Here is a 26,522-nt window from a genome sequence, read left to right on the forward strand (position 1 = left end):
TGTCAAGTTTCCAGCGGCTCTGCGCAGGCTTTGTGGGGAGGAGTCGGGGAAGAAGAATGTGAGCGCTGCTGCCAGTATGATCCACAGTATCGGCCCTCATATGATCACGGGTCTTTTTCTCTTCCCCAGATGGTGGGTTTCAGTACTGAATCGAAAAATCGGAAAGAAAGAAAGAAAGAAAAAAAAAAGCCCGCTGATTTCTTATGCACCTAGTGCCTGTCAGTGTATAAATGGTATTCTCACGACAGCCCTGTACACAGCAAACTTACTTCAACTAGAAGAGCTCAGTGCAAAAAAGAAATTCAAAAAATTGGAGCCAAAACAGGAATCTGAGATAAGAGACAAACACATCTCAGTTTACAACAGCCTCCCTGCCTGAGCACATCACATTGCACCCACATTTCAAGATATTTCTCAAACAAGGTCCCCAGACACAAAGCAACTGCTTCACCTTGAGAAACAACAACAGACCCTTTGAATGTCAGGGTTAATGTTGACTATATGAGCATTGTTCTTACTTTAGAACTTCATTCTAGATGTTTCAGTATTTCATCTATTTTATAGATGAATAACCTGAACCACAGAAAGGCTAAATAACTTACCCAAGATCACACAGCTAAACCGGGACTGTGTGACCCACCAAAACCTGAATTTGATTCTCTGCCCTCTTCTCTTTTCCCAGGTCAGGGCAGGTGAGCTCAGTGAAAAGAAGTGCTGACACTCCAGAATAGAGGCTGAGCTGCTGCAGGGGCGACCTACTTCTCCCACTTGTTTCTTTTTAAAGATCCAGCGGCTGTTGGTGGCTTTGAGGGAAGAGGAGGTAGAGATGGCTCCACTGGCTTCTTATATCCCTTCCCCCATACTACAACTCCAAGGCGAACATCACACCTGGGCCAGCTCAGCATCATCAAAGGAGGGAGACCTTTTGCCTCATGTGGGAAATAAACCAGACAAGCCTTACTGTGTGTTAGCAGGAAGTAAGGAGGAATGTCACCTGTTTCAGTCTATTTGCTCAGTCTTCAAGCTGGGCATGATTCAGCTCAGTCTTTGCACCTGCTGTTGCTCAAGCCTGCAACACTCTTCCAAGGACCATCCTCATTGCCTGTCCCACCTCCTTCAGGACTTGCAACAGATGGTGTGACCATTCTTGACCAGTTTACAGTTCCCCCTCTCATCACAGATCCCCTTTCATACTCCCCTCCCCACCCCCCAATCCCCTATAGAATGTATAATGGTGTTGTGTATTTTGTTTCTTGTTTCCCCCACAACCACAATGTTAGCTCCACTAGGACAGGGAATTTGGACTGTTGATATTTGCAATTCCCCACCCCGCACAGTCTGAATCTTGCAGTGTGAAGCTGTGGCGGGGGGTGGGCGGGGCTCAGTTGTGTCTCTTTGAACCCCATGGACTGTAGCCCACCAGGCTCTTCTATCCATGGGATTTCCCAGGCAAGCATACTGGATCGGGTTGCCATGTTCTCCTCCAAGGAATTTTCCCGACCTAGGGATGGAACCCACGTCTCCTGTGTCTGCCACATTGGCAGGCAGGTTCTTCACCACTGGGCCACCTGTGAGGCCCCATGGACAGGTGCTAACTCAGCCTTCATCGTTCTGCCTCTACAGGTCCCAGGCATGTGGTGACCACCATGGTCTTTGGAATCATGATGCTCCCCTAATAGAAGAGGGACTGGAGCCTGGCCATAGGATGGGCACAAGTGCCAAGAGGCTCAGCATTCATGCCTGGGAAGGCCTGGGAGATGGCCCCACAGCTGGGATGCTTCGATGTTGCTCCATAATAGATTTGAGTTAGGAGGCACAGTCATCTTAACACCTTGGTTGGCTCCACGGAGAGCAGGCAGCCAGGTAGCCTTCAGCTCCAAATAGGATGAGCAGTGGGGCCAGGAAGACACAGAATTACAAGGAACACTAGTAGGGGACGAGGGGCATCAGGCTTCCTTCAGGACATCTTGTCCCCTAGTATAGCAGCTGTCCTGTTCTGCAAGGTGGAAGAAACAAGCCCTTTTGCATTCTTTTTCCTGATCATATAAAAAACCACACCTTCCCTGGAAGGGCTACAAGTCGCTGGCAGGACAGACCAACCCCACTGGAACCCAGATCCTGGTCCTCTTTACTTCCTCCACTGCCAACACCCCATTAGCTCCTCTTGCCTGATCACAGCCTGGTCTCCTCCGTCTCCCAGGTTCTGCCCAGACCCTTTCAGCCAGAGGGATCCTGTTAAGATATAAAACATACCATGCCGCTCCTTACCACAGCCCCCCAAAGGTTTCTTCTTACGAATAAAGTCCCAAATTCTCAGCCTAGCACATGAGACTCTGCATATAACACATCCGGGCTTCTCACTCAGCTAGTTCCACTCACAGTGGCCTCCTCAAAGCTCCCCATGAAGGCCAGGCACCCTCCCTGTCTGTATACTGGCTGTTCACTACCCCACAGACAGGCTTCCTCACCTCCCTCAGGACTCTGATCCGACGTCTCCCTACAGCCTCTCTCCTGTACTTCTTTGCAGTCATCTCCCCAAATGGGTTCCCCTTTTTATCTGTGTCTGTTTCTTTCCACAAAGGCAGGAAGCACACGTGGTCTGTTTTGTTCACTGCAGTGGCCACAGGGCCTAGAAAAACCCAGGCACCCAGTAGGTGCTCCTTGTCTTTGGATCTGAACAGACAGCTTTGGCCCAGCCCAGATGGGACTGTGCAGACACTGAACAAGCACAACAGCAGGGCGTGGGGTGTGTGTCTCAGGCGTGAATCCTGAGGAGAGTTCAACCCCAGGAGGGGCTGCACCCCCGTTATCCCCGACACCCCCACATCACTGGGGCAGACCCAGCCTTTGGTGGGTGTGCAACCAGCCAAGAGGGAAGGGCTTAAGTTGTAGAGAGCAAAGAAGGCAAACCAAGCACACAACTCCGGCACTAAGTCATGTTCTTTACTTCCCAGAAGTGATGGCTAAAGGGTGGGAGGTGGGGGTGAGAAAAGGAAGACAGAAAGAGCCAGTGGGAGGGAGGAGAGGGGACAGTAAAACACTGTTCTATGAAGTCTCAGGAGGCAAGTGCTCAAGGTAAAAAAGAGTCCTGGAGAATCATCCGCAGCTGCGGGAAGCATCTCGGTTTCCTTCTGTGTATAAGTCCTTGGGGGGAAAGGCTGCCGCGCTGCCACTGCATTAAATAGTTATGTACATCGCAGAGAGTCCCAGGCCGTGGGCAGGCAGGGAGGGGGGTCATTTCACCAGGGGCCGCGTTTTATCATCATCACCGCACTGGTGGGCTTTGTACTTTTTCACCTCTGCCATGTACTTGGCCCATGCATCACCTTTACTTGTTAATACCTGTGGGGGGGGGAGGAGGGATACACAGGGGGTTGGGAAGGGGATGCCAGGAACCAGGGTCAGGACTGTCCTGAGACAGCTGACCTACCCACAGCATATTGGGTCTGAGATAAAGATAAGCAGAGGCAAGTTATCTAGGAGCTGGGTTGAAAGCCCTCCTCCCCCACCCAGTACATCCATCCAAGGGCCAGATACTGAAGAGGGAGGGATGGGGCACCTCGGCCAGGCGCTGAGGCTAGAAGGAAAAGGCAACAGAGGCAGTCCCTGCCACAACCGGTCTGCTCACCTCATCCTCCGTCTTCTGCTTCTTGGCTACTATTCCCGTCTTGAGGGCTAGTTTGTTCCCGCCTCTGCGCTTGCCCACCTGGGTGAAGGGACAGAAGACTGCAACGGTTACAGGAGCCGGGGCCCGCCCTTGGCGGCGCTGAGGCCCACTACACCTTCCTAGCCCGGCCCGGTGGCCCGTCCCGACGCCGCGCCCAGCTCCGCCAGCCGGCCGACCTGCGCAGCAATCAGAGAGGAGCACACGCGACTCAGCGCCTGCCCTGGGCCCATGATGCCCAGGCAGTCCTGGGCCCCCCAGCTGTCTTCCCAGGGAGAGAGAAGAATCCCCACAGGAGGGGGATGAGCTCTGTCCTCACTATCCCCTATTACAGACCACACAGGCAGCAACAGCTCCCTTTATTGAGCACTTACTGTATACTAAGCCCTGTGCCAAGTGGCTTTGGATGTATCATCTCCTTCCACTTTCACAGTCACCTTAAGATGAAGGTGACAACCGTCCCCATTGGACAGATGAGGAAACACCTTTGAAAAGGAGAAGGCTGTCCTCTGGATCATGCTGACAGCAGACAGTGGAGCTGGATTCAGGGTCAGGTGTGTTGAGTCCAGGGAGCAGCAGTCTTAGCCACCGCCTAATGCTGTTCCCTGACACCTAACCTGGCCTGGCCTCTTTGAGGGTGCTCCCACAAATGGCCCCTCGATGACCAAATGGAAAAGGCAGTGACAACTACTGCTACTCTCATTCACAGGGGGGCACTCGGCTGCCACCCAGTTCTCACACCAGCCCAGGCCCTGTCACTTCCCATTCTTCAAATCTAAGATTTAGCCTGAACTTTCCTCCCGGTCCTCTATTTTCTCCCACAAACTGAGGGCTTCTTGTGTACCAAGGGCCGTGACAGGCTTTACAGACATCCTGTCCCTAGCCCTCAACCAGGTGTAAAGTGACCTGAGCTGCTGAGACTATTCTCACACTCATTTTTGACAGATGAAGAAACTTGACGCACCCCCACCCAAGTCCATTACTCTTAAGTCAACACTTTTTTTCTCCACACCACAGGAACTTGCTCTCAACACCAGAGACAAAGCCAGCTCAGGGTTGACAATCAATACAGGTGCCCTTTTTTAGCCTCGAGTTTCTCAATCTTAGGCACTAATGACATTTTGAACTGGATCATGTTTGCTGGGGAGGAGGAGGAGAGAGTTGTTCTGTTTCAGGATGTTGAGCAGCAGCCCTGCCCTCTGCTCATGAATGTCCGTTCTGACGACCACGGATGTCCCCAGACTTCGTCAAGTGTGGAGATGGGGTAGGGGGAAATCGTCCCCAGTTGAGAACCACTGGTTTAGTCCTTCCTGTAAGGCTTGCCCAGTGGTAATCACATAAGAAGATGCCCACTTTTGCAAGCAGGGAAAATGAGGTTAGGCCATCTCAGACGCTCCAGGAGAGCAGTGATGCCTGTCATGTTCAGCACAGCATATCCATCACCTAGCACAGTGACCAGCACAAGGTAAGGTGCTCAATAAATGGACACCGGACGAATGAGAATCATGGAACTCAAGCAAATCTCCTAGGTCACACAGTAAGCAGTCTGAGTCTTTCATTCACACAGCTCAGACTCCAGACTTGAATATGACACCCATTCCCATAGTAGAAGATGGTCCCCAAATCCAAAGTTCGGGTGAGTACCACTCAAACAGGAATTCTAGTACCCTGGTCTCCCGATCCTCGGAACGCTGTTTCCAATGGAATCCCCCGCCCCCCCAGCTCCCAGTTCCTGCGGGCAGACTCCTGGGGTCCCCATCTCCGCCCCCAGACCTCTCTTGTCGGGAATCCAGGTTCTGAATCCTCAGCGGGTGACCCGGACGGCCCCCTGATCGGGGTCAGAGGGTGGACCTGGATCCCGATCCCCTTTCTCGGTCCCGATTCCCCAGGCCAAGGAAGACCCTGGCGCCCGCCCCCACCCCCGCGGCTCCTTACGAAGCTGAGCGTGGGGCCCGGACCGCCCTTCCTCTTCGGATCCCCGGGACCCGCGGCGGCAGCGGTGGCTGGCTGATCGGGTCGCTGCGGGCCCGGGGGCGGCTCCTCCTGCCGCTGCCGCTGCTCCTCCTCCATCTTCCGCTTGAACAGCTCCAGGAAGCTGCCGTCGTTGGCGAACAAGTTCACGCCGCCCGACACCGGGCTCGAACCCGCGCCCGACACTTCATCATCCCCGCTCTCGGGCGACGTCCCGGGCCCCGACTCAGCCCATCGGCTTCCGCCGCCGCCGCCGCCACCCGCGGGGCCCGGCGCCTCCCGACCGGGAGGCTCCGCCCGTCTCCCTCGGGCAGCCATTTTGTCACCAGGTGCCGCGCAAAGGACTCCGGGAAGGCCGCTCCCGGCCACGCGCTTGGCGCCCGACAAGCCTGGTCCCGGGCAATGCATGCCGGGAAGACCCGTCTTGGTGCTTAGGCGACCGCAGTGGGGGCGGGGCATGAGGGGCGGGGCAAATGAGGAATAAGGCCTGACGCGGCGCGCCCTCAAGCAGCTGCCCCGGCCCGCCCCGGCCCGCCCCGCCGGGTCCCGCGGAACATTATAACCCTGCTAGGCTCCTGCTGGCGTTATGCAGAGATGGTCTCTTCCGGAATGAGACTATTGTTTGGTTCTGGGTATTGTAGCTGGCTCTCGGAGTGAGGTTCCCGCTTGGGACTCGGTGGTGTACTGGCTTTTCGGGGCTAGAATCTCCTTCTGACACCCGGGATAATCTCAATGAGGGGAGAGACGTTGCCTGGCTGTGTGCTCAGCTGATACCTCGGAACCTGGGTCCCTAACTAAAACTAGCTAGAGGGCATATCTAGCCTGGTCCCCGAGAACAGAAATGGGGGTATCTCTTGATTAGGTACCTATTTCTGGGATGCAGCTTTCATTTGGAAACGGACGCAGCTCACTCCAAGGAGCTGAGAGGTTCATATCTGCAAATCAGGGTATTACTTTATGTGCTGCTGCTGCTAAGTCGCTTCAGTCGTGTCCGATTCTGTGCGACCCCATAGACGGAAGCCCACCAGGCTCCCCCATCCCTGGGATTCTCCAAGCAAGAACACTGGAGTGGGTTGCCATTTCCTTCTCCAATGCATGAAAGTGAAAAGTGAAAGTGAAGTTCTTTATGTGCTAGAGTACTGAAATGAAGCCGCGGATATTTCTAGGTTGGAGTCTCCAACTAAGGTATTCTAAGTCACTTCAGTCGTGTCCGACTCTGTGCGACCCCATAGACGGCAGCCCACCAGGCTCCCCCATCCCTGGGATTCTCCAGGCAAGAACACTGGAGTGGGTTGCCATTTCCTTCTCCAATGCATGAAAGTGAAAAGTGAAAGTGAAGTCGCTCAGTCGTGTCCGACTCTTAGCGACCCCATGGACTGCAGCCTACCAGGCTCCTCCATCCATGGGATTTTCCAGGCAAGAGTACTGGAGTGGGTCCGCAAAAGGGCCTGGGACCAAGCATATATTCCTGCCCAGGGCAGAGTTTAAAACAGAATTGGCTGAATTGAAGTTTCCCCTCGAACCTGGGGTAAAGTGGAAGCAGGCTTTGGGGAATCGGGTGCCTTCTACGACAAGGATGCAAGCCCGCATAGGAGCTCAGGGCTCACTAGACAAGGATCTGCGGACCTCGCCCACAACTGGAGTAATTCTCTCTCTAACCCACTCGCAGCGCCGAAACTTGTCTCCAGCCAAACTAATCGGTTCGTCTGTGATTGGTTTGCATCCGGAGCCCGATGGCTCCCAGCCAATTGAATGACAGAAGAGACGTACCTGAGGGGTGCTGGGACCCAGTTCGGAGAATAGGGGCGGGAAATGATCGACAAGAAGTTGAGCCTATGGAGTCAGGTCAGGGGGGGACCTCGGAACTAACTTCTTGAAAAGGGCATGGAATGGGTGTTTGGTTGGTTGCTAAGGGGAGGTTGGCGCTACCGGGAGGTGAGAGTGTTTGGTGAAAGTAAGAAAAGATGTAGCCAATGAAAGGAGTGCTGCTAGACTTAGAGGCCAATCAGTAAAGGGGGTATCCTGGGATGTACCAATGCATTAATTAGACAGGGGGAGTCTTTGAAGAAAATGTAGACAAGAGGCTGACATGGTGAAGCTTGGAAGGGAAGACATTGGACATATAGCTTCTATTAGCTCCTAGAAGTTAAGCTATGAGGAAATTAGTTCACCCTTCTAGCCCTGATGGGGATATGATAGGAAAGTTCCCCTGCAGGTAATTTGCATGGTGCGCTCCGCTTGATCACGTGAGCCGGTTCCAAGATGGCGGCAGGGGTGGCCGGGTGGGGGGTTGAGGCAGAGGAGTTCGAGGATGCCCCTGATGTGGAGCCGCTGGAGCCCACGCTTAGCAACATCATCGAGCAGCGCAGCCTTAAGTGGATCTTCGTTGGGGGCAAAGGTGGAGTTGGCAAAACAACCTGCAGGTAAAAGGGCTGCGGTGGGGGCCGGGAAAACGGGTGGGATGTACCACAGGGTGAAGGGGAGGCGAAAGACCGGGTCTTACAGCACCCCAGCACCAGCCGGGCAAGAGGGCTGGGGCGGGGTCTTCTGGATTGTACTCTTCAGAAGTTATCTGGAGCAAATGGAAGATATCTCCTGAAAGCCGGCCGGGCACCCCCTGAGTTGGACCATCCCTTTTGGGGCACAAGGGCTGAACCACGTTGAATACAGCGCACGGGGTCCGGGAGAGCATTTAGATGTCCCATCAGGTAGACTGTACCAGAGTGTGCCCAGAGAAGGGGAGGGGCACCTGAGCGAACTATCCTAATCTGGTGAACCTTGGCATTCTCTGCCCACGTGGGGGTGGAAGGCGGGAGGGAGGGCACATGATCAGGCTATCCCAATCAGCTGGGAGGAGAGGGAGGGATCCCCCGAGCAGATTACCCTGGACAAATGGACCGAACCACCGAGTTTAGCAAGAGGTGCAAAGGACCCCTTAGCTTAGCGTTGAGGGAGCGGACACAGGGTCAGGCTATGCTGGCTGGATAGCCAGATCGTGATGCCACTCTGTGCCAGCGAAGAAGCAGGCATCACACCAGACTGACACACTCAGCCGAATCTTACCAGTCTAGTCAGGTGAAAGGTTCAGTAGGTGAGATCTGAGAGGGTCCCACTGCAGAGATTGAGGCCTGATCCCACAGTCCTCCATACTCTTCTCTCAAGGCCCTTACTGATCCAGGTCCCCTGCTCCTGCGACCCTTCATCTCCCCTTGCAGACCTAGGGAGCAGAGCCTGACTCTTCACCACCACCCCCCCCCCACCTTTTGACCTTTCTTTTGCCCAGCTGCAGCCTAGCAGTCCAGCTGTCCAAGGGGCGGGAGAGTGTTCTGATCATCTCCACCGACCCAGCCCACAACATCTCCGATGCATTTGACCAGAAGTTCTCCAAGGTGCCTACCAAGGTCAAAGGCTATGACAACCTCTTTGCCATGGTGAGTGCAATAGGGCTCAGGCCTACGCCACGCCCCACCCCCCAATTCTGTCAAAGGCACCTTCAGGCCTTTCCTGTGAACACCCATCATTAGCTACCATGTCCTGCCGGTTCTCCAGCCTCTTGTCTCTCCACTTTCCCCTCTTCAGCATACCCACAGGGGACTGGGTGAGAGACGTTTGTGGATCAGAAAGGAAACCAGAGTAGCTGGAGATTGTGAGCAAGGGGAGGGGAGGGAGACATCAATAAGAGTCACATGGTATAGGACCTAGCAGGCCACTGGGAGCACTTCAGCTTTGTTTCCAAGTTTATACATATTTTTATATTTATTTTTATTACGTATTTGGTTGCTCTGGACCTTAGTGCCAGGTCTTAGTTGCAGCACACAGAATCTTTAGTTGCAGCATGTGGGATCTAGTTTCCCAACCAGGTGTTGAACCCAGGTCCCCTGCATTGGGAGGGTGGAGTCTTAGGCACTGGACCACTAGGGAAGTCCCTGATTCCAAGTTTAATGGGAAGCTGTTTGTTTTAAGCCGAATAATGTCATGGGCCTCATCGTTTTTCGAAAAGTTCCCTGTAGCTTTCATGAAGAGATTGGACTCTAAAGTCAAGAATGAAAACAAAGAGAACTGGGACAGTGACCAGACTAGAAATGGTGGCAGCCAAAACTTGGTGGGGAGGGAGGTGAGAAGTGGCAAAATTTGGGATTTATTTTCATTTGTTTGGCTGCAGTGGGTCTTCATTGTCATATACAGGGGCTTCTGTTGCAGTATGTGGGTTTAGTTGCCTCATGGCATTGGGATCTTAGTTCCCTGACCGGGTATTGTGTCTGCATCCCCTGCATTGGAAGGCGGATTCTTAACCACTAGACCACCAGGGAAATCCCTGGGATGTATTTTGGAATTAAAGCAGTTTGACTGTTTGGTTATAATGCATGAGGAAAAGAAATGAATTCAGTACATGTCTTAGTTGACTCCCTGGGCAACTGAGATGGAGAAGACTGGGAGAGGAGCAGGTGTAGAAGGCAAAAATGGGGAATTTTATTTGGCTTAGTGAGACCAAGGTGCCCACTGGTCATCCAGATGGAGACATCAGGACAGTGGCTTAGTTATATGAGCCTAGAGGAAGAGGTTGGCATTGAGAGTCATTGTCCCAAGGGTGATATTTATTTAAAGCTGCATGAATAGAGGAAAGAGTGAGAGAATAGAGAGGCCTAGAAACAACTCTGGGGGCATATCAGCATTTAGGGTCCAGCAGAGAAAGAGGAAGAATCAGTGAAAGAGGCCAAGGAGGAGCCCCAGGTGAGGTGGGAGGGAAGCAAGATAGTCCCGGCTCCTAAACTTGAGGAGGACAAAGGGACTTGGGCAGAAAGATTGCTGGCTCTGACAGGCACATCTGTTTTAAGCAGATCACCCTGGGAATGGGCACAACAGCCTGCCTGGAGTGGGTGAACCAAAGTGGAGACAGTGATCACCATGATGGGAGCAGAGAAGTGAGCGTGGCCATCCCTGGAGGGAAATGGGAACGAGCGTTAAGGAAGGCTTTTCTGAGAAAGGAGATGCTAAGAGCACGTGTGTTTGCTGATACAAATGCTTCAGAGAATTCTCTGGCAGTCCAGTGGTTAGAGCTCTGGGCTCTCTCTCTTTACTGAGGACCAGGTTCAACCGCTGGTTCAGGAACTAAGGTCCCAGAAGCTGTTCAGCGTGGCCCAAAAAAAAAAAAAATGCTTCAGGAGGGAATAAGGATGCTAGCCGAGGAGGGGCCTCAAGTGGGCGTCTGCTTGCTCCAGTGCACAGACCCAGGACTTGGGCTCTGCCAGGACCAGGGGCTTGGAAGGAAGGACTGGGGCATTTTCTAGGGTGAAATGAGAGTGTTGGTGGCCAGTGGCTTCACTTTCTCACTGAGGCACAAGCCCCAGCAGAGACTGCGGGCCACTTGTGAAAGAAAGTGTTTGAGGAAGGAGAAGATGTGGCGTTAATACTCCCACCGGTGCATTGTCTGGCTCGTCAAATGCCCATTGGAGATTAGCGATCAGCAGTGGGGAGCAAGGTGAAGCTATTTGTCAGGCGTGTTCCTCGGATGTTTACCTTGGTGCAGCCATGCCAGCGAGCTGCAAATAATGAGAATGGTGCTTTTGCCAACTGCAGAGGGAAAAGAGAGTGTGTGTATGCAGAAGCATCCTTTGGAGACTCGGCTGGATAAGGGTGCTGGCCAAGAGGAACACCGACAGTGAACAAGGGGGCAGAGGGGTGGGGATGAGGTGGCCCAGAGAGATCTAGAAGTTGAGAGAGCTGGGGTCAAAGAGTGGGCCAGTAGCTAGGACTAACCCATCAAGGGTGTGACTTCCCCCACAGGGAAGTGGTCTCTGAGGCCAGGGAGTTGAGGGATTCACCACAGAAACCATGAACTCAGAAAGAAGAGGTACGGGCTTCCCTGGTGGCTCAGTGGTAAAGAATCCACCTACAATGCTGGAGACACGGGTTTGATCCCCGCGATGCAGGAGGATCCCACGTGCCGAAGAGCAACTAAGCCCATGTGCTGCAACCGTTGAACCTGTGCTCTAGAGCCTGGGTGCTGCAACTACTGAAGCCCGAGAGCCCTAGAGCTTGTGCTCCCCAAAAAGAGAAGCCGCCGCGATGAGAAGCCTGCACACTACAATTAGAGAAAAGCCCTTGCAGCAAAGAAGAACTCAGCATTGCCAAAAATAAATAAAATAATTATTAAAAAAAAAGAAGAAAAAGAGGTAACGCAGGCAGAGGATAGAGAGGCATTGAGTGCAAGACAGGCCAGGGACCCCAGGCTGGTTATCCTTTCATGGATCCTACATCCAAGTTGAGGAGCTACTCTGTGCCACACACTTCCCAGGTATTGGGGACACCACAGTGAACAAGACAATCCAAACCTCTTCCCTCATGGGGCCGGCACTCTGGTGTGGAGATGGTGATAAATGTGATAAGTAGACACCATGTGCGTGTGTGCTTAGTTGCTAAGTTGTGTCTGACTCCATTATGGTCCCATGGACTGTAGCACACCAGGCTCCTCTCTCCATAGGATTTCCCAGGCAAGAATACTGGAGTGGGTTTCCGTTTCCTTCTCCAGGGGATCTTCAAGAGGCCAGATGTTAAGGAGAAAGGAAAAGAGGGCCGCGGGGGCTAGGGCTGCACTGTTAGGTTGGGCATTTAAGGAAGACTCATGTTACAGGACTGATCTGGAAGAGGTCCTGGGCTGGGTCGGGGAACAGCCAGTGAAAAGTCCCTGCAGGGACTTCCCCAGCAGTCCAGTGGTTAAGACCCCGTGCTTCCACTGCAGGCGGCACGGGTTCGATCCCTTTTCAGGGAACTCAGATCCCACACATTGCGTGATGTGGCCAGATAAAAAGAAAAGGCCTTGAAGTGGGCTCTGGGTTCCATCTGGGCACTGAGGACAGTTGACAATCTTCCATCTGCTTGTTTGACAATCTGTGGTCGCTGAATACCTGAAGTGCCTAAGGGAGGGGTCATGGCACCTCGGGGGTCTCCTCAGCTGTGACCAATGGTGGGCTGTGCTCAGGTGCACCCCAGGCTCCCTCAGGCTCTGTGCCTCGGTGCCAAGGCCCCAGCCACAGCAGCCTGAATCTTGACCCCTTCGGCCCGAAGGAGATTGACCCCAGCCTGGGCGTGGCGGAGCTGCCAGACGAGTTCTTTGAAGAGGACAACATGCTGAGCATGGGCAAAAAGATGATGCAAGAAGCTATGAGCGCATTCCCAGGCATCGACGAGGCCATGAGCTACGCAGAGGTGATGAGGTCAGGCGCGGCCAGGGGTACTGGGTGCTGCCTGGGGCTGGGGGCAGAAGAAAGGGCAGAGCGGGCCTGACCCTCTTCTCCCTGCAGGCTGGTGAAGGGCATGAACTTCTCCGTGGTGGTGTTCGACACTGCGCCCACAGGCCACACGCTGAGGCTGCTCAACTTCCCCACCATCGTCGAGCGGGGGCTTGGCCGCCTCATGCAGATCAAGAACCAGATCAGCCCCTTCATCTCACAGGCAGGCAGGGCCCCCGGGCAGCCAGGAATCCCCTGAGTCAGAGCAGGGCTCCCAGTCACACCGTGACAAAGGCCTTTACCACGTGCCCTCTCACTCAGCGCTTCCCAGTGGGTGGGTTGGGTCTTCACTGTGGAGGAACTGTCCGCCCCCCTCCACAGCCCTCGGTGTCCCTGCCTCCACCTCTTGAGTGCCCCAGACAGAGCTTGAAACCACATACAGTAAGTCCAGTACATATGAACGAGTCCCGTTCTGAGATCAAGTTTGTAAGTCCAGTTTGTCCGTAAGTTCAACACAGAAACCAGGTACCCAAAGAACACAGTTGTCTTTGTAGTTCTCTACTGTACTGTTGTTTAATTGCTCAGTCGCTTCTGACTTTGTTGTGACCCCATGAACTGTAGCCCACCAGGCTCCTCTGTCCATGGGATTTCCCAGGCAAGAATTCGGGAGTTGGTTGTCATTTCCTTCACCAGGGGATCTTCCCAACCCAGGGATCAAACCTGAGTCTCCTGCATCAGCAGGCGGGTTCTTTACTGCTGAGCCCCCAGGGAAGCCCATACCATACTGTAATGGGTTTATAATACTTCTTGCACAAATAATACATAAAAAATACAAAAAATAAAACATTTTTAAGTTCACAGGGCAGTACCTTAGAAAGTGCAGTAGTGCAGTACAACAGTTGGCATACAGATCCGGCAAGAAGAGTTACTGACTGGAGAAGGGAGAGGAGGTCGAAGGTGGTAGAGCTGAAGGATCGTCAGCAATAGGAGACAGAGGGCAAGCTGCAGTTTCAGTCGCGCCTGACATTAATAGCACAAGCTCTGGTTTCTGGCTGAAACCAGATGTATGTTTGTATCTTCAAAAGTTCACGACTTGAAGGTTCCTCTTTAGGGGACTTACCGTATCCAGAGCCAGGTGACCCAGGTTCAGATGCACTGCACTCTGGTGTGATACTGCTCTGTGACCTCAAGTCACGTCCCCTCTCTAGGCCATGTCTGTCAAATGGAGAGCATGCGAATCCCCCCACCATGGGTTATTGTTAGCACAAACATGACAACCCTACTGACCCCACGCTTCTGCACACCACTCCCACCTCCCTGGTTATGGGTGGTCCCCTAGTGGGGACTTGAATCTCAGGTAGTAACTTTTTTTTCTATTGGTGGTTGCTCTGGGTCTCCATTTCTGCGAGGGCTTTTCTCTAGTTACAGCAAGCGGAGATTACTCTCTAGTTGCAGTGCCTGGGCTTCTCACTGCAGTGGCTTCTCTTGTTTCAGAGCACAGTCTCTAGGTGCAGGGGCTTCCGTAGTTGGGGCATACAGGCTTAGTTGCTCCTCAGCATGTGGGATCTTCTGGGATCAGGGATCAAACTCATGTCTCCCGCTTTGGCAGGTGGATTCTTAACCACTGAGCCATCAGGGAAGCCCCCCTCAGATAGTAAAATTTGTGGAGCATTTCCTGTGTGCCAGGCACCCTTCTGAGTGTGTGACAGTGTGTTGTATAGGACAGCAGCTCTACACATGGGGAAACCGAGGCACTAACCTGGCCATGGCCCCACAAAAATGGCAGAGCTGGGGCTGGACCCGTATGATCTGCTCAAGGGCCCACATCTTAAACCACTGGGAGGTGTTGGGATTCGTTTCCTCCCATCTCCCCCCATCCGCCCTGCCCTCCCCAACCAAGTTGTCTAGTGAGCTGGACCCAGGGAGTGTAATGGGCACCAGGTAAACCATGAGCCCTCTCCCATCCCCATAGATGTGCAACATGCTGGGCCTCGGCGACATGAACGCAGACCAGCTGGCCTCCAAGCTAGAGGAGACGCTGCCTGTCATCCGCTCGGTCAGCGAGCAGTTCAAGGACCCTGTGAGTTCAGGTCCAGGTGGGCGGTGAGAGGCTCCGGGAACCACGGGGACAGGGCTGAGACCTGCCCTTCCCTGTCCTCTCTTGCCTCCTGCAGGAGCAAACAACCTTCATCTGTGTGTGCATCGCGGAGTTCCTGTCCCTGTATGAAACCGAACGGCTGATCCAGGAGCTGGCCAAGTGCAAGATTGACACGCACAACATCATCGTCAACCAGCTCGTCTTCCCTGATCCCGAGAAGCCCTGCAAGATGTGTGAGGCCCGCCACAAGATCCAAGCCAAGTACCTGGATCAGGTGTGCACACCCACCCTCCCGCCAGTCTCACACTTTGACCCCAGAAGCTGCGGTCTAGCCCAGCCCAGCCGGCCTAGCTGACCTTTTACTGTGTTCTCTGATCTTTTGCTCCATCTCACTCTCTGTTCATCTGCCTAATCCCCTGCCCTTCATCTCCTGCTTCAGACCTAATTCTGGCCTTTGTAGACTAGCTGGCCTGGGTATCTCTGATCCTGGGGAGTGGGAGGTCCAGGCCTGTGATCTCTGACCTCACTGGCGCCACTCCCACCCATGACCCTGTGAAGTCCTTGCTCATATTCTCTCCCTGACCTGAGACCCCCCAGCCTGACCCTTTACACCGATCACATCCTATCCCTGCCCCGGGGCCCCCTGACTGCTGCCTTCTGCCCCCGCCACAGATGGAGGACCTATATGAAGACTTCCACATTGTGAAGCTGCCGCTGCTGCCCCATGAGGTTCGGGGAGCAGACAAGGTCAACACCTTCTCCGCTCTCCTCCTGGAGCCCTACAAGCCCCCCAGCGCGCAGTAGCACCTCCACCAGCCCCAGCTGCCATTTCACACCCACCCGCCACCCACCGGGGCAGAGTTTGCACAAAGTTCCCCCCCTAATACAGGGGAACCACTTGGGGGATGGGAGGCGGGGAGGGGGTCTTTTCCCCCTGGTGGGGCTGGGGGAGCTATAGCTGCCCCCCACCTCTCCCCACTTCTCCTCCCTCAATAAAATGATCTTAAACTTCTGTGGATATTGATATGAGGTGGGAGCTGGGGCTTAATACCTTCATGTACAGTTGCACAGGTTGTACACTGCACAAAGATGTCACATCCAGAGAGGCATTGTCACAACAGAAATCTAATAGAGATGCATGTTTATTGTGGCAATTTTGGAAGGAGGGTTCTTTGGTAAAGGGGTGCTGTTTTCTTGGTCTTTATGGGTCAGGGTGTCCTTCAGGGCTGTAAAGCCTGGAGTAGAAGAAGTTCCATCTGCCCACGTCCTTCAGGGCTTAGAGCGTGGGAACCAAGAGGCCCCTTGGCCAGCCCCAGGCTGGCGGGGAGCGGATTAGGCCGGCAGCGGGCCCAGCACTGCCTGCTGTTTGGTTTGCGAATTAGTGGGCGCCCTGGGCAGAGGCTGGGCTTGCCAGACTGGGGATTAACAGTCTCCACCCACCTCTCCCCCACAACCAATTCCTGTTCTATGGAATGGCGTGGCATCAGCCTGTCCCAGCACAGGACTGCAACAGGGGGGCAGTTTAGGGGACAAGATGACAAAAAAACTCAGAGGCTAGAGGGGCCCTGAAGTCCCATCCTGCCCCCAGAACAGTCTTAGTGGCCTGTAGCATGTTTCCTGCAGTTTGAGTACCAGTCCCCTGTTCTTAAAATGGAGACAGAAGTGTGGCCATTCATAGGGCCCTGGCACAAATTCACCTGACCTTGGAAGGGTCAGCACACCAGCCTGAAAGACACCTAACAGTCCACCTTCTCCCCTTCACGCTTCCCTCTGCCACTCCCTGGACAGTCATTGTCACACCCTGCTTGAGAGACCCAGGATTGACATGATCTTGGGCATTTGCAAGTTCCAAGCTGGCGCTAAATGTGGGTGGGGGAGGAAGGGGTGCTTGGGGACACACATGAGTCAGGAAGCAGTGTTTAGATAGCACACATCCAGGATCTAGGTGGGCTAGGGTGTGCATATGTAAGGGGAACCCAGCCACGAGCCTAGACGTGTCCCCCCCAAATCCGTCGGGTTGCATACAAGCCAGTATAGGCAGGTCCATGTCAGGGAAGTGCTTATAACCTAACCAAACTGCTCAGGGTTCAAATCCCAGGTGTGTCATGAAAGGGCTGTGTGTCATCTGGGCCTCAGTTTAGCGGGAATAATAGCGGGAATAACAAAGTCACCAAGTTCACATTACCTGCTTGTAAAGACACAATGAGATGAAATAGGTAACGCCTTTACAACAGCCCCAGGCATGTACCTGCCAAGGAGTGTTTGTTAATATTCACTGTTACAATTAGTAAGCATGTGAACTAGCCTGGGCAACCTGCCTCCGCCCCAGCAGGGGTCCAGCAGTCAAAAGTGTGTGGGGATACTGGGAGCTGGAGGATGGGAGATGAGCACGGGGGTGGGGGAGTGAGGGGAGGGCTGGTAGCTGTGTGTAAGGATACATCCAAAGAAATAGGGGCCTCAGGTCGGGTATGAAATGAAGTGAAAGTTGCTCAGTCATGTCTGACTCTGCGATCCCATGGACTATACAGTCCATGGAATTCTCTAGGCCAGAATCCTGGAGTGGGTAGCCTTTCTCTTCTTCAGGGGATCTTCCCAACCCAGAGATTGAACCCAGGTCTCTGCATTGCAGGTGGATTCTTAACCAGCTGAGCTACAAGGGAAGCCAGGATGAGTATGGAGCCCATCAAGCTGAAGCCTGTCCCCTCCCCAGTTGCCTTAGCTACCAGCATCACTCCTCACCCTCTTTTATGAGCTGTCCAGCAGCTGGACAGCGGAGGCATGGGTCCGAGGACAGACAGTCCCGGCTGGTTCCTAATTACCCCGGGTGGGGCAGACACCTGCTGGGTTAGGAACACAGCGTCCTGGCTGGCCAGACCTCAGGGTGGGGTCGAGTGGAGCCATATGCACTTCTGGAGCTAGGGTGGACTGGAGAGTCTGAGGGACACTCCCGGACGCCCCTCTTGGGGCTAGAGCCCTGAGCCTCTGCCCCTCCCACACTGGACTATGCATTCAAAGTTGAGGATGGAGGGTTGTCTGTGCCAGGCTAGAGTGCCCCCTGTGTAGGTGTGCCTCTGAAAGGAGAACATGTGTCCTGTATCCGTGCCAAGTGTGGGGACAAAGTTTTGTGTCCCTAAGCTTGTGTGTTCATGACAATGACGAAAGTGACTGCAACCCAGGGTGTGTGTACGCACCTGCCCGCCACCACCCAAAGTGAGGGGGTGTTGGGGAGGGTGTGTCTTATGGATTGACGTACAAATAAATGCAGGTGAATTTCATGAGGGATTATGGCCTGACTCCTGGATGTGACCCTCTGGGTCTGTGGGACTGTTGGGAGGGGTCAGTGTTGCACAAATACGTCTTTGCAACATGGGCAAATCTAAGGGGCCACCAGACCTGGATCTGATCCCAGGACTGTGGGCTGCTGGGTTGAGGGGTGGTGCTCCTGCATCTAATGTGTGGTCAATTCAGTTCAGTCCCTCAGTCATGCCCGATTCTTTGTGACCCCATGGACTGCCACACGCCAGACTTCCCTGTCCATCACCAACTCCCAGAGCGTGCTCAAACTCATGTGATCACAGGTGTGTTTTTGTATGGGGGAGATCAGGAATAAATGTAGGCTACTTCCCTCTGTGTGATGGTCGCCTGTGTGATGGTGTTCTGGGGTTGGGCTGTGGTCTGCACTTGGCTGGTTGTGTGACCTTGTGTGTGTCTTTATTACCTAGTACAATTATGAAGGAATTCAGTGCTTGGGTCCCTGCCCTTGTGTTCCTGGATGGCTGTTTGGAGCACTGTGTGGGTGCCTGAGAGCTGAGAACCTGGTGGGTTTGGTTTAGGGTCCATTGGCTTTATATCTGCATGTTAGTGGGGGTGGGGTATGGCTAAGTGTCTCTTGTGTGACTCTGGAAATCTTTGTGACTGTGTAACTTCTTTCTGGGTCACGGTGATTGTGGGAGGCTGTGTTGAGGAAAGTTGAATTTGTGTCTGGATCTATGGTATGTTTCCATGTGCATCTTTATGGTTAATTTACAGGTGAGTTTCGAGTGACCCAGCCTCACTGAGCAGTGTGTGTACAACTGGGTTGGGTAAAGACAGGGTTCCTGCCCCCTCCCCGAGCTCTAGGGCTAAAGTTTCTGGGACCTGCCAGTGACTGACTGACTGGGAGACAGGACAGGGAGGAGCTAGGGAGGTCAGGGTGAATTCTCCACCCTCTGCCCCAGGTAACAAACTGAGGAGACTTCAAACAAAGTTCTTAGGCTGTAACTGTGCAACTGACTGGGGGGAGGGCCAGGGAAGGGCCACCCAAGTCCACTCCCCAGCCCCCTCCCTCACAGAATCTGGCTTAAGCCCCACCCAACACTGAAGCCACCCACCCAGCCCATCCTGTCCGTGTCCCAAGTGTCCCTGAACCAGCCATCAGGTGAGAAGGACCCAGGCCTGGGGGAACCGGGAACCCTGAGGACAAGTCTGTCTGCGAGGGAGAATCCATCTGAATCCTCAGGGTAGGGTGTGGAAGGCGAGCAAGGAACGGACACAGGAAATGTCCAGGTGGATCCAGGGCCAGGGGGAGGGGGCAGAGGCAGGGCGATTAAGTGGGAGGGGGATAGACTGGGGCTGCTGTGCAGCAGAGGGAGCCAGTCTGAGGCCTGGGGAACTGTGGGAAGGGACCTGGGGGCCAGGAGGCTTGGAGGCCAGGCTTTGGAGGACTTCAATAGAAAGCGCAGGGCAGATAATGGGCCCAGACTGGGTTAGGGGAGGAGGAGAGGAAAGGTCGAAGTGGAACTTGAGGAAAGAGAACTGGGGACGAAACTCAGTTGGAGGCCTGGGAACTTAGAAACTAAAGAGTTCAGGACTCAGGGAGCAGAGGAAAGTGTAGATGGCGTCCAGGTAAGGGGTATGGGATCTGAGAGGGATAAAACCTAAGGGTCTTGAGGGTGGGAGATAGACGGAGAGGGCCAGGGAAGGTCTGTACAAGACGCTGGGACCGGGAGTCCAAGGAAGGGAGTGACCTGGAAGAGGGGGCCTTGGAGAGGAGGGCTGGGGGCTAGGGTAGGGCAGAGCAGGTGGGAGGAGAGGGGAACCCGAGCAAGAGCCGGAACCCAGGAGCTGGTAAGGTGGTCGGGCTCGGAACAACGCGCAGAGTCGAGCCGGGTCCGCATCTCTCCACCCCCGCCCATAGCCTGCAGCCCGGCTCCGTCCCGGCCCCCTACTCCTCGGCCCCCAAGCCTAAGTCCGATCCAGCGCCCCCTCTCCTTTGGCGCGACCGGCCCGGGCGCCGCGATGACCGTCACGTACACGGCGCGCGTGGCGAAGGCGCGCTTCGGCGGCTTCTCGAAGCTGCTGCTGCTGTGGCGCGGGAGCATCTATAAACTTCTGTGGCGCGAGCTGCTCTGTTTCCTCGGACTCTTCATGGCGCTGAGTGCCGCCTATCGGTGAGGCGGCCCCGGGGGTGGGTAGGGTGGGGAGGGGATGGAGAATGCCGTGCCTGAGGGAGGTCTCAGGAGGGGCTCCGAGGCGGCCCCGGAGTGGGTGCGGGAAGAGACCGGCTGCTGGGGACAGGGGCTCGCCGGTGACCCGGTGCCCCTCTCCCTCGCAGCTTCGTACTGACCGAAGAGCAGAAACGCTACTTCGAGAAGCTCGTCCTTTACTGCGACCGGTACGCCAGTCTCATCCCGGTCTCCTTCGTGCTGGGTGGGTTCGCGCTCCGGAGTTTCCCATTCTTTTCATCCCGAGACACCCATAGCCATTCCTGCTTTCTGAGACCCTTCCTCAAAGCCATCCCCGCACATCCCCATTTCTGCATCCTTTACGCCAGGTATGGCATCCATTCCCAGGACCTTGGAGGTCACCTAGTCAGTGTATCCCCTGAAGTTCCCCCATGAGAGAGCTCCGTGTCATCCACAGGCTTATCCCTGGTCACCTCAGGGACTCCCATCTGTGTCTGCATGGGCTTACCAGTGCCTCCCCTCACATGTTTTGATCCCCAGTGTGTGTTAGTCACTCAGTCATGTCTGACACTTTGAGACCCCGTGAACTATAGCCTGCCAGGCTTCTCTGACCATGGAATTCTCCAGGCAAGAATACTGGAGTGGGTTGCTATTCTCTTCTCTGAGGGATCTTCCAGACCCAGGGATCAAACCCAGGTCTCTTGCACTTCGGGCAGATTCTTTATCATCCGAGCCATCCCAGGGACCCCCTCCAAAGATCCCATAGAACTCCCTCATTTCAAGTCCATCCTGAGGGGCATCTCTCTGACAAGTCCCCCAGCTCCCTGTCCTCAATGATTTCACATAATATCAGCCTTCCTCCCACCATTCTGGGCCCATAGGGATGCGGTGACCAGCTTGCCCTAGGTTTCCTAACTTAGACCGTGTGCCCAACCCCTTCACACACCCCTGGCTCAGGGGCTCCCTATGGCCTTGGTGACAACTTACCTGTGGGCTCCATGTCTTCACCTCGATGTGTGTGCTCAGTCGTGTCTGACTCTTGAGATCCCTCGGACAGTACCCCACCAGGCTCCTCTGTCCATGGGATTTTCCAGGCGAGAATACTGAAATGGATAGCCATTTCCTACTCCAGATCTTCCCCACCCAGGGATCCAATTGGCGGGAGGATTCTTTACCAGTAACGCCACCTGGGAAGCCCTCCTTCACCTCTTTGAGTGAGTGAAATCGCTCAGTCGTGTGTGACTCTTTGCAATCTCATGGACTGTAGCCTACCAGGCTCCTCCGTCCATGAGATTTTCCAGGCAGGAATACTGGAGTGGGTTGCCATTTCCTTCTCCAGGAGATCTTCCCGACCCGGGGATTGAACCCCGGTCTCCTGCATTGTAGGCAGACGCTTTACCTTCTGAGCCACCAGGGAAGTCCTTCACCTCTATATGGAGATCCTAATCTCCCATCTCAGATGACATCCAAGCAGCCAGGGTGATTCAGCCTGCACCAACCTCTGACCTCAGGGCTAGATCCTAAGGTTCCCAGCCCACGTGGTCCCACATGGTCTGGGTGTCCAGTTACCCCGTGCTCCTGATGCAAGACCCAGGTCGGCTCCTCTTCCCTTGATCTGGGCTCCCAACTCCCTGACCCTAGTTTCCCAACTGAGCCCTCTCCCCCATCCCCGGCTCTCCCGCAGGCTTCTACGTGACGCTGGTAGTGCACCGTTGGTGGAACCAGTACCTATCCATGCCCCTGACCGACGCGCTCATGTGTGTCGTGGTCGGCACAGTGCACGGACACGATGAGCGCGGCCGCCTCTACCGACGCACGCTCATGCGCTACGCAGGGCTCTCCGGGGTGCTTATCCTGCGCTCGGTCAGCACCGCGGTCTTCAAGCGCTTCCCCACCATAGATCATGTGGTGGAAGCAGGTGAGGCTCCGGCCAAAACAGGACGCAGGCGGCGGGGGCAAGGTAGGGGCGGGGTAAATAACTCCCGACCTCGCCCGCGCAGGGTTTATGACCCGCGAGGAGCGCAAGAAGTTCGAGAACCTAAACTCATCCTACAACAAGTACTGGGTGCCTTGCGTCTGGTTCTGCAACCTGGCGGCGCAGGCTCGGCGCGAGGGCCGCATCCGCGACAACGGCGCCTTTAAGCTGCTACTAGAGGTGGGTTATCCGGATGGTCATTCTTAAAAAAAAAAAATGTACCCCACCCACCCTGAGGTGTGTCATATCCTGACTTGCCACGTGCCTTTCACAGGGCGGATTCCAAACACCCTTATCTAGAGCCCCGAGGTGTACACGTATCTCTATGGGACGGTTTCTAGGTGAATAATGCCCCTAGGTATACACACTCACCACTGAAGACTCTCTAGTCCCTGGAAGCACATGCCCGCCTCCCACTAGGTGACCACTCACCTCCATCCCAGGTAACCCCCTACTTAATCCCCATGTGTGAGCTCACATTTCAGCCCCCTCATGACCTGTATCCGCCCCACCAGGAGCTGAATGTGTTTCGGAGCAAATGTGGGATGCTCTTTCACTATGACTGGATTAGCGTGCCCCTTGTCTACACCCAGGTAACCTGGTTCTGCCTTTTTATATCCTGTGTCAGAGGCTTTGGAGCATTGGTCTCAAGGAAAAACTAAGGACTAGCTGAGACCCTGTCACAGTGACTAGTGGTCCTAGCTCTGGTCTCTCCATGACTTTCAAGACCTGACTGGCACCCCGTCCTGTCCCTCCCCCAGGTGGTGACCATTGCTGTGTACAGCTACTTCCTGGCTTGCCTCATTGGCCGCCAGTTCCTGGACCCAGCACAGGGCTACAAAGACCATGACCTGGACCTGTGCGTGCCAATCTTCACCCTGCTGCAGTTCTTCTTCTATGCTGGTTGGCTCAAGGTGGGTGGGGGTCCCAAGGCCAGGACTACAGGGGCGAAGTGGGCAGGGGTTCTCAGGGCTCTGCTTACCTCCCCTCTCCCCACTCAGGTAGCTGAGCAGCTCATCAACCCCTTTGGAGAGGACGACGATGACTTTGAGACCAACTTTTTGATCGACCGATGCTTCCAGGTGAGATTCTCTCAGTTGAGACCATCCCTAGGCTCCTAAAGGGACCCTGGCCCCAGCCCTGCCAAGACTCTTCCACACATCATTCCTGAACCATCCTCTCTCTTTGATAGCCACCTTCCTACCCATCCTGAGGGGTCCACCCTGTGGTGCCAGCGCTTTTCCATGCCCCACTCTTCCTTGCATATCCTCTCCCGCAGGTGTCAATGCTGGCTGTGGACGAGATGTATGATGACCTGGCCATGCTGGAGAAGGACCTGTACTGGGACGCGGCTGAGGCTCGAGCTCCCTACACCGCAGCCACTGCCTTCCTGATGCAGCAGCCCTCCTTCCAGGGCTCTACCTTCGACATCACGTGAGCCAGTGGGGGTGGACAGGGCCTCTTGGGTGGGGTCTCATGACTGTGTCGTCATTCAGTCTCTCAGTTGTGTCCAACTCTTAGGGACCCCATGAACTGCAGCACAACAGGCTTCCTTGTCCTTCACCATCTCCTGGAGTTTGCTCAAACTCATTGAGTTGGTGATGCCATCCAACCATCTCATCCTCTGGATGCATGACTGCAGGTTGTGTCTAATTGAAGGGGCAGTGGGTGACCAGAACGGGGCTAAAGGCTACACCCTGGAGATTCGGAGCTAAAAGCTACAGTCAATAGAACTAGGATGAGGTGTCAGGGATCCGGGTCAAGGTCTGGGGCCGGGACACGAAAGGCTACAGTCTATGAGGATTGGGCAGAACAGAAGCAACACGAGGCAGAGCCCCAACTAAGCCTTTTAAGGCCTAAGTTTGCTCATAGCCAGAGCCAGAGGATAAGGCCAGGCTCTGGAAGGGGCAAGCCAAGACTTCTGGGAGAAGTGGAACAATGAGATGGGTGGAGGCAGGAAAAGTACCGTGCCTCGGTCTCAGCTCTGTTGATGAAGACGGGAGAGGCGCAAGTGCTGACCCTCTGTCTCTCCTGCAGGCTGGCCAAGGAGGACATGCAGTTCCAGCGTCAGGACGGCTTGGAGGCGCCGCTGAATGAAGCACACGGCGACTTCCTGCAGCGCCTCCTGCCAGTGGGCACGGGCATGGGCACAGGTGGCCTGCTGGGCCGGCGCGTGCCCTTGCTGCGCCGCAAGAACAGCCACGTGTCGGAGGAATCCATGGCTGCTAGCTGCGCGTGCGCAGGCGCTCCCGACGGCGCGGTCCCGGAGTGTGGCTGCGAAGGCCCGCTGGTCGACTTAGGCCAGCCGGAGCCGGAGTCTGAGCCCATCACCGGCCCCGAGTCGCCTGCCCTCGTCCCCGCTCCCAGGGCGCCCGCTGAGCCCTTAACCGTGGTGCCGTTGTCTGGGACCCGGGGGCCGGCTCCGCCCTGGCTGCCCAGCCCCATTGGCGAGGAGGAGGAGAGTCTAGCCTGAGACCTTTGGACCCTGAATTCCCAAGGACAGGGAAACAAGCCTGCCTGCAGCAGTTTGGGTCTGCATAAGCTGCGTGTGGACTCGGCCAGCCCCCTTCTTACCTGCCTGCGCCCCAACTTTACGTTTGGCACAGAGCGTTGGAGCGCCTCCTGTGGGCCGAGGGCTGCACCAAGGGCGGGGTATCCTTCCAGCTAGCTGGGCCTTACCACCAGCTCTACTTCCTGCCACTGCGTGAGAGGCTTTTATCCCTGTGACCTGCCTTTCTTCTTTCTTTAGACTGGACATATAAGTGAGTGCCCATCTCCTGAGCTGTGTGGATGAAATGAAAGTGGCTTTAAAAAATGTTTGATACATAATAGGTGCTCAATAAAATTGTTTTGTTTTTTTTTTTCTAAAAACCCAACTCCTGCCAGGCGAGTTATGCTAGGTAAGCTTTAAGGATTATTTGATGATGTCCTGTCCACTTCCAAATTCTACTCTCTGAAATGGCCCCATTCAGTGCCCATGGTTTTACGCATTCATCAATATAGGATTCACAGGTCCCAGGACCATGCTTTCTCCCCCCAACCTTTTGTTTATTTTTGGCCACGCCCTGCAGCTTAGTTGCAGGGATCCTAGTTCCCGATCAAGGATTAAATCTGGACCCGTTGCAATGGAGTGAGAAGTCCTAACCACGGAACCGCCAGGGAATTCTCCTGCCAGCCTTGCTTCTGCAAGTGACCCCTCTGCCTCTACAATGCTCTAGGTCTTACATCAATCGTATGTAGATGACTCCTGAATTTAGAAGTCCAGCCAGGGTCCCTTCCCACACTCTAGATGCAGAGAGCCACCTGTCTACTCAACATCTCTATGTATAGATCTCATGGGCACCTTGAACATAACATGCTCCCCCAAACCAGTTCCCTGTTGACTCCCTACTTGTTTATCTTCCATCAGCTTTGTTCTTCCTGAGGACAAAACCTGGGAGTCACCTTCAACTTCTTTTTTTTTTAAGTTCATTTATTTGTTTAAAAAACATTTTATTTATGTGGCTGCATTGGATCTTAGTTGTAGCACACGAGATCTTCGTTGGGTCATGCAGGATCTTTTGGTTTGGTGCAGGCTTAGTTCCTCTACAGCATGTGACATCTTAGTACCCTGACTAGGGATCCAACCTGTGTTTCATGATTGCAAGGTGGATTCTTACCACTGGACCACTAGAGAAGTCCCTTAAAAAAAAATACATATATATATATATATATACACACACATATATATGTGTATATATATATATATATATATACACACACACACACATATATGTGTATGTTTTGGCCACGCAGAGCTGCAAGTGGTGTCTTGGTTCCCTGACCAGGGATCAAACGCAGGCCCCCAGTAGTGGAAGCACAGTGTTAACCGCTGGACTGGCAGGGGAGTCCCCAGGTTCTCTCTCTCTCTGTCATCGCTTCTCCTTATCAGTTCAGTTCAGTTCAGTCACTCAGTCGTGTCCGACTATTTGCGACCCCATGAATGGGGTCCCTGTCCATGCCAGGCCTCCCTGTCCATCACCAACTCCCGGAGTTCACTCAGACTCATGTCCATCAAGTCAGTGATGCCATCCAGCCATCTCATCCTCTGTCGTCCCCTTCTCTTCCTGCCCCCAATCCCTCCCAGCATCAGTCTTTTCCA

At 54.4% G+C, this 26,522-nt stretch overlaps 3 protein-coding genes across 5 annotated transcripts; 2 read left to right on the plus strand and 1 right to left on the minus strand.

Moving 5' to 3' along the window:
- Nucleotides 1-2,922: 2,922 nt before the first annotated feature.
- Nucleotides 2,923-6,059, minus strand: TRIR (telomerase RNA component interacting RNase). Of its 2 annotated transcripts, XM_027547874.1 has the most exons (3): nucleotides 5,600-6,059; nucleotides 3,629-3,706; nucleotides 2,923-3,342 (listed from the first exon to the last, which is right to left on the minus strand). In XM_027547874.1, exons 1-3 carry the CDS (start codon nucleotides 6,041-6,043, stop codon nucleotides 3,235-3,237), a joined length of 630 nt encoding a protein of 209 aa, XP_027403675.1. In that variant the 5' UTR covers nucleotides 6,044-6,059; the 3' UTR covers nucleotides 2,923-3,234. The 2 variants fall into 2 exon arrangements, with proteins under 2 accessions (XP_027403675.1, XP_027403676.1); XM_027547875.1 differs by lacking the exon at nucleotides 2,923-3,342 and having other exon boundaries at nucleotides 3,630-3,706; nucleotides 5,623-6,036.
- A 1,813-nt stretch (nucleotides 6,060-7,872) lies between these two features.
- ASNA1 (arsA arsenite transporter, ATP-binding, homolog 1 (bacterial)) lies at nucleotides 7,873-15,974 on the plus strand. The gene is made up of 7 exons (XM_027547877.1): nucleotides 7,873-8,058; nucleotides 8,919-9,066; nucleotides 12,701-12,849; nucleotides 12,937-13,087; nucleotides 14,837-14,944; nucleotides 15,039-15,236; nucleotides 15,635-15,974. The coding sequence occupies exons 1-7, from the start codon at nucleotides 7,898-7,900 to the stop codon at nucleotides 15,764-15,766; spliced, it is 1,047 nt and encodes a 348-aa protein (XP_027403678.1). The 5' UTR covers nucleotides 7,873-7,897; the 3' UTR covers nucleotides 15,767-15,974.
- Nucleotides 15,975-17,565: 1,591 nt separating this feature from the next.
- Nucleotides 17,566-25,246, plus strand: BEST2 (bestrophin 2). 2 transcript variants are annotated; one of them, XM_027547879.1, is made up of 10 exons: nucleotides 17,566-19,846; nucleotides 20,139-20,391; nucleotides 20,556-20,650; nucleotides 22,091-22,324; nucleotides 22,407-22,561; nucleotides 22,897-22,974; nucleotides 23,143-23,295; nucleotides 23,383-23,463; nucleotides 23,661-23,815; nucleotides 24,419-25,246. In XM_027547879.1, the coding sequence occupies exons 2-10, from the start codon at nucleotides 20,240-20,242 to the stop codon at nucleotides 24,852-24,854; spliced, it is 1,539 nt and encodes a 512-aa protein (XP_027403680.1). In that variant the 5' UTR covers nucleotides 17,566-19,846; nucleotides 20,139-20,239; the 3' UTR covers nucleotides 24,855-25,246. The 2 variants fall into 2 exon arrangements, with proteins under 2 accessions (XP_027403680.1, XP_027403679.1); XM_027547878.1 differs by having other exon boundaries at nucleotides 17,566-19,461.
- Nucleotides 25,247-26,522: the final 1,276 nt, after the last annotated feature.

This window comes from Bos indicus x Bos taurus, chromosome 7, assembly GCF_003369695.1.
Source record: "Bos indicus x Bos taurus breed Angus x Brahman F1 hybrid chromosome 7, Bos_hybrid_MaternalHap_v2.0, whole genome shotgun sequence".
In the NCBI taxonomy this organism is placed as follows: domain Eukaryota; kingdom Metazoa; phylum Chordata; class Mammalia; order Artiodactyla; family Bovidae; genus Bos; species Bos indicus x Bos taurus.